General features: G+C 37.3%; 1 protein-coding gene across 1 annotated transcript in view; it reads right to left on the minus strand.

Moving 5' to 3' along the window:
- The window catches only part of LOC143297117 (uncharacterized), a 188,800-nt gene that overhangs the window by 57,365 nt on the left and 123,935 nt on the right, over positions 1-7,500 (minus strand). Inside the window, exon 3 of the mRNA XM_076609291.1 lies at positions 6,974-7,135. Coding sequence (XP_076465406.1) covers positions 6,974-7,135 — 162 coding nt within the window. The remainder of the gene's footprint in view (positions 1-6,973; positions 7,136-7,500) is intronic.

Below are 7,500 nucleotides of genomic sequence, written 5' to 3' on the forward strand. Positions count from 1 at the left end.
AAACAATAATGGCCTGAATCTGTGTCCCTTCATTTTAATCGGAGAAACAATAATAATAATGTAATTTATATAGCGCCCTTTCTCACTAAGAGTTCAGGGCGCTTTATATGAAAGAAAAACATTCATGACCACTCTTTCTAACCCCCCCCCCCCCACTCACACTCTCCCTTTCCCACTCTACATACATCTACAGTGAGCTGACATGGGTGGTGTTGGAGAAAAGGAAGCTGAGAGTACTTATAGATAGGTTTTAAAAAGAGATACAACTGTGCTGTCTGCGATTTGCAGTTCTGAAAGGCTTCAAGAGAATGATGATGCTGTTGTTGTTGTTGCTGTTGCTGTTGTTTTTGCTTTTTATTTATTTATTTATTTATTTTCCCTCAAAATCACAGTGTCAAAATCAACCTGTTGTTCCTCGATATGAATAGCTGCACACATAGCACACACCCTCTACCAGTCATATGACAGGATACAGTGAAAATAAGGCAGATATAATCGGACCCCTCCCCCCACCCTACCCCTACCCCCTCCACACACACTTATGGCTTGCAATCCTGTCACTATATATGAGGATATAGTTGAACGAAAAACCCCAAGAAAGTATCTCTGGAATGGCCAAGTGGCATCTGTTGAAACATAACAAAATACTGATAAATATCTCGAAATGATAACAAATCCAATATATGAAGTAAGTAGATTGATGAATATATATATATATATATATATATATATATATATATATATATATATGGATAACAAACTAAAGACTAACTAAATATATGAATAGATAACAGAATGAAGATATAAAGAACAAAAGAAATTGAAGTTACACATGGACAGAGACACAGAGATAAAGAGACAGATGGACAGGCAGGCAGAGAGAAAGACCGGAGAGGGTTGAGGGAGGGGAGGGGGGAGGGTGATGATGGAATCAGGGAAAGCATCATCTGATGAGAAATAAATCTACCAGAGGGTTTGGCCAATCACTGCACTTTTCCTGTCATAACGAAGTTCGTTCTCCCCAATTTCCCCCATTTTAACGTCATAACTATTTCCATTATATCGTATTTGTTTTAAGCCCACTCCGTAAGAAATTTTCCCGAACTTACCATAATTCTTCTTTAATCTCCCCATATTATCAAATCTTAAACTTCTTAAAACCACTTTAGAGCCCTCTTTTTTTCCTCCACTGCCAATGGCCTCCTTTTCAACGCCATTTCTTGCGCAGTTTCCCCAATTTTAACATCATCGCCTTAGAAGATGTCCTTTACTATATTAAAAAAAACAACAAAAACAACCAAAAACAACCCGAAACACGAAAACAATAACAAAAAAACCCTTCCTGACTCAGTTTTCTTTTGATTTTTTCTTGTTTGTTTTATTCGCAACATATTTTCACCCTGTTGCTAACGACGATCTGTCATAGTCATTTCCCACGGATGAAGAGCTCCACACTGCAGTCCCGGCTCCAAACGAATAACAAAGGCCGGTTACAGTGACAGCAGACAGTTAAAACCCCTTCAGTGCCCGGGGGAAAAAAAACAGTAGAAAGTGGTGTTTCAAGTCATAAAACAATAACCAGATCAATAAACCTAACACTGTGAAAATCACCTAAAGATATACCACTCTGATTGTCAACCTTCTAGAGTTATTTCCCTTCTTCTAATGACGTCATAAGTGACGTCTCTACGCACGTACGTGATACGTGCTTCGGCACACAAGGGGTTTTAAAAGTTGATACTAGCGACCAGGAACAAGTAATGGATCTTCGTATGGTTCATTTAGATCTTTGTACAGTCCTTCGGAGTTGGAATTACCACAAGTCGAGACGGATTCGGTTCAGGGTTCAATTTTGATAGGAATGGGAATGATTAAATCACAGGTTAGCAAAATTAAGCCATCGATACAGTTTTGATAATCATGCAAAAGAACCAACTTTAAAACAGCTTCAAAGGCAAAAAAAAAAAAAAACAACAACAAAAAAACAAAAACAAAAAAAAACCTGCCAATATTAATGGTCCATGAGGTTCTTTCCATACGAACGGCGAAAGAGGCGACGTTAACAGCGTTTCACCCCAATTACCATCATCAAAATATTGCAAGCGGAAGGCTGTTATACTGAAGACGTGAATGTTGACAAAGAATATCACAATTCTGACGACGGAAGCTAAAGGTTGGGTCATTCAGACACCCACTGGACATCCGAGGGGTCTGTGTAGAGGAGAAGAGAGGACTGGCCGTACTGGGTGAGTTAATCTCTGGAAGCCCACAGCACATTCTACATACGACTTCGTCAGCAAGAGGCACGTGTTGTCAGTCTTATCTAGTCTTTTGAAAAGGCATAAACAGGGTGCACGTCTGTACACATTTTTAAAGAGGAAAACGTGTCAAAGTGTCGTACATACGCACCTCTTCTGAAAAATCCTCGGGTTTTTAAAGATTGTGAGGGCTCAACATTTTGTTAAACTTTACGCTTTAGAAATGAATTTGATTCAATTTTGCGGTGGTTGTGTTGTCCAAGATAGTTCATGTAAATCCCCTGCTAGACCTTTTCAGCTGCATTGGACACAAATCATCCCTTTATTTCTCAATTATCGATTTCAGTTTGCCTTAGGCATCTCCGACTTTGCTTATTCTTAGCTTTGTTGCTCTTAGTACCTCACAGTTCGTTATACTACACAGTAATTCTGTTGTTGTTGTTGTTGTTTTTTTGTTTGTTTGAGTGGGGCGAGGGAGGGGGGGAGGAGTTTGCTTCGGATTTTTTAGTTGGCTTAGATTTTGTGAAGTCCCACTAGTGTCTGTCATCGGTCTTCTGCTTTTCGTCCAGCATATACAACCCTTCTCTGACATAGCATTTCATCATATCTTGGCATTTCTCGGGTTACTGTCATGGTTTAATTAATGATGTCTTGGATGTCTGGAATAACGTTTGAACAATACCAAACTCCAAAGCACGCGCGCGTGCACTGTTTAAAACGTATCAGCATTTCTATCTACCCTCACTGCTCTGCTTCCCAGTTATCAAAGTCTGATGTGATAGTATCCTGATTTCATTTTTGTTTGTTTTTTGTTTGTTTTGTTTTTATAGACAGACAATTAAAAGTTAACTGAAAAATAAACCAACAGAATACGAAAAGTGAATAGTGAACCAGGAATGACCACAGAGAGTTACAAAACAAATCAAACGTGAAAGTTTGAAGTCATGCAAGAAACGCAGGGGACACTCAAGCAAACACAGCGGTATAATAAGACAACGAAACGACAACATAATAATCAGTTCCCGTATGCATGCTGATCTAACCACTCAAGTTACAGATAATTAATTTCGATTTCGTAACGCGGCGCTATATTGTTGTAGGCTAACTTAAATTCCCAATGTTGAATCAAATTTGTAAGGTGACTTTACATGTTTTTTTCGAAGTCGTCTGAACTTAAAAAAGTATTTTCAGTTTTCCTTACATGACTTTAAGAATATCCATTATAAATTCCCACCCCAACATCTTTTCCTTCTAGTTTCTCAATACAACCATGTCGTTCTATTAAAAAAACAGCAAAACAAAACAAAACAAAAAAACAACAACAACCCACTTTAAACAATTCGAATTGCTTGCATTTTAAAATTGCCATGCAGATTCATAATAGTGTAAATGACATTTCAAAGGCCATTTCACACGGTGCTAATTCAAAATCCCAAGTAACATGGCATGATTCTTTTTCAAATTTCCAACATGGCTTGTTCCAGTACACATGAAATGACTTCATGATGTACTATTTCGAAACCCCAAATGAACATCGTAAAGTACTGTTTCAAATTTCCAAAACAGGCTCAGGTAGTCCCCCCCCCCCTCCCCCCCCACACACACACCTTCTTTTTTTCTCTTTTTTTTCACAAATAATATTCTGTTTCAAAGTCCCTCAAGTCCTACATCTATTCCCCATGTTATGGACAGGTCTCTCGACCCCAATGGCCATAACTCAATTCTGAGAGTTATAGGAATAACTTTTTAACACCAATGCCTAGAGAAGTATTTGTTCTGAACATAATGATTTTGATTTTTCCGTTTCTTGATTTCAGTCTGGTATTGTTAAACTTCTGTGCTCCCATCCCCTTCCACCCTCGATCTCTGTTTAAAGGAGAAAGTGTTAACAAAGTATCGCGGCATTTTAAATCAATTTAATAGGCAGAGCGTTTTCATAAATTAGGGTCCAATCAATATCAATAACAAATGTAACCATGACATTTATGATAAGTATGGCATTAAACATACAGAAGAAGAAGAAAAAAAAAGAAGAAGAAGGAGGAGGAGGAGTTAGGAGGAGCAGAAGAAGAAGAAGGAGGAGGAAAAGAAGAACAAGAACCAGAAGAAGAAGAATCTGAGCACAGGAAACCAAGCCCGAGGAGTCCTTGATGAAGATACCTGTTGATGAAGGCACATGAATACAACACATCAACTTCACAAGAAAGTATATTTACACTATCCTGAACACAGTTCGTGATGTACTAATGTTCAGAAAGACAGACGATACAATCAACTCCTCTATCTAAACTCTAACTAGAAGGAAAACAATAAAGGAAGCAAGGCGACCATTTCCAAATTAATATTAGCCATCCAGATAAACGTTTTTGTTTGTTATATTCTTTTCCATTTCATACGTCATAGCTACACACACACACACACACAATTTGGTTTTTACGAATATTCAATAGTAATATTCCGAAAGAAAAGGTTGACGTCTTGGTGTTTTCCAAAATCCATGCAGTTATATTTTTTCTCAAAATATTTGTTAATTTCTTTTCGAAAGGAAAACAAAAATCGTTGCATGGTGGTTTGCCTGCTATTACGGAATAAATTCAAATGTCCTTCAGTCTGGATGAATACTTCTAATAGACATTTCACAATTTTTGGAGACACAACAAACGACCTTCTTATGTTCCATTAAGTATATATAAGACCAAAATAAAACCCAAACATTTATACATGCAGGAAAATACTCTGATACAATCACATACAACAAAAAAGCATGACAAGTAAGTACATGTGTATCAAGCATGAGAACGTAGACAGTGACAACGCGCGTACTCTTTAGCAGATACTGTCATAGACTGCACAGTCAGGGCTGTTCGGACAGATAAAGGCGCAAAAAGCTGTCTTAACACTGAGCGATTATCGACTGATTGACTAGCTTGCGAAAGCGGTAACTTTAATTTTGTGAGAGACATTCGTATAAAAATCACCAGCCAATTAATGCGTGGGTGAACACGAATAACGACAACATATGAATGAAGAAACTGATATAGAAAAACGAACGATATTTACATGCAGTGAGCCACTCACTTTAAAATAAAAGGGGCAGGTAGGTTAGACCATGAGGTGAATGAATATAATATTCATTACAATTATCTATTTATTCATTTATTCATTTTATCATCTATTCATTTGCTTATTGGGTAATTGATTAATTAATTATCTATTCATATATTAATTTATTCATCTATTCTGTGACGAGCAGCATTACATACATCAGCTTAACAAAAACATGGAGAGCTATACTCTAAAGCGTATCTATGGGGTGCGATACCTGCTATACAGATAATAAACAAACAGCAGCTGCATTGAAATTACTCCACGGGATTCCTCTTAGCATCATCTCATGTTAATCTGACTGTGTTATCAATTCATGACTGATGCTGTCCCATAACAGGGGTGCAATGTGGCATCCCTGTAATCTACAGTTGGAAATGTGAACTGGAGAAGTCTGGGGGCTCTTTGTACTTATCTCAGAGACCAGTGACACGTTTTGTTATCCGGAATTTACTGCGGTATTCTAATAGTCTGGCATGCACATTCTCTTCCCTCCAGTAAATAAGAAATGAGGTATGCTGTAAATTGCAGGATGATGCTATCTTACTGTGATATAACCCTGTGTCACCTGAACGTAATCTGCAAAAAGCGGGCTACGAGACTACTTTCTTGTCCACAGCTTTCTTGTATCTGGATATTTGAGTGAAGTAAAAAACAAAATTGTATCAAAACAAGCAAGTTTTTTTATAATAAATAAAACAATAACATTTTCTTATGAGTGAATTTACGAAATCCAATTCAAAATCGAACGCCAATTCAAGGCATACAGACAAAAAAAACAGGAGATAAAACTGCAGCACTTTATTTTCATTTATCAAACAGGTTTTCAAAACTGATATTGAGATATGCAGTCGCGTGTGACCCTGTGACTGAACAGACGAATGGCGTCATAATGCTGAGGGGTTTTTTTTCTGTTTTTTGGGTTTTTTTTAAGTTTGATGCACCCTTCAACAATCATCTTCCTTGTTATGAACCGCCATCACTCCCATGTGAAAACTCTTTACATAATACTTCATCGTATGCATTTATATACAGACGTATTCATGTACAGACTTATTCATCTATCTATCTATCTATCTATCTAGCTATCTATATTTTGCAATATCTTATCCGTTTCCTCGCCATGATAAGGTTCACATCTCAACAACTGCCCCGTCCTGTCATAAACTGAAACTGCCAATGAACTTAAACTTTGGTTTGAATGTCAGTCTTCCTTTTGCTTCTTTATTTCCTCCTTTCTTGAGTTATCTAACATTTTACTTCTTACCAGGAGAGTTAAAACAACACCAATAAAGGAAATGATAATATAGATAGATATATATGTAAGGAAAGTATATCATTAATCCCGGACAGAGACAACACCACACGAAACTTTATGACGTGGGCAACAGTCAGCAAAAAAACAAAAAAAAAAAAAAAAAACGTGATCGTGATCTTTTTTTTTTCTTCTTTTTTTTTCTTTGGTTAAAGGAAACAAGACCACTTGAAAAAAATAACAACGAAAAAACAGGAAGAAAGAATTGACACCGAAGACAACGAAAGCGATAAATTAAGTTGGGAATGATCACCTTGCCAATAGGGAGATGCGTCCATACGTGCACCCCTGTTACCTGCGTGGAAGAGCTGATTAAAGTCAGCGTCCCACATGAGGAAAATATAGTCCATGGGCACACTGCTCAGCAGGTCCAGCAGGAACCAGCTCTTCACGTAGTGACGGGCGATCTGCTTGGGGTCCAGTATGATCTCGTCGGCAAAGTCGTTCATGATTATACCTGTAACACAGGATAAACAGACAAACAAACAAACAAATAACAGAAAGTAGTCGTTGTATAAACCAGTCGCCAAAGCCGTTCACTATTATACCTGTAACACAGGATGAAAAAAACAACAACAACAAACAGATAACAGAAAGTAGTCGTTGTATAAACCAGTCGCCAAAGTCGTTCATTATTATACCTGTAACACAGGATTTAAAAAAAAAAACAACAACAAAAAACAAATAGCTGTCGTTGTATAAACCAGTCGTTCATTATTATACCTGTAGCACAGGATAAAAAACAAACAAATAACAGAAAGTAGTCGTTGTATAAACCAGTCGCCAAAGTTGTCATTATTTTACCGGTAACTCAGGATAAAA

This window comes from Babylonia areolata, chromosome 22 (genome assembly GCF_041734735.1).
Source record: "Babylonia areolata isolate BAREFJ2019XMU chromosome 22, ASM4173473v1, whole genome shotgun sequence".
NCBI lineage: Eukaryota > Metazoa > Mollusca > Gastropoda > Neogastropoda > Buccinidae > Babylonia > Babylonia areolata.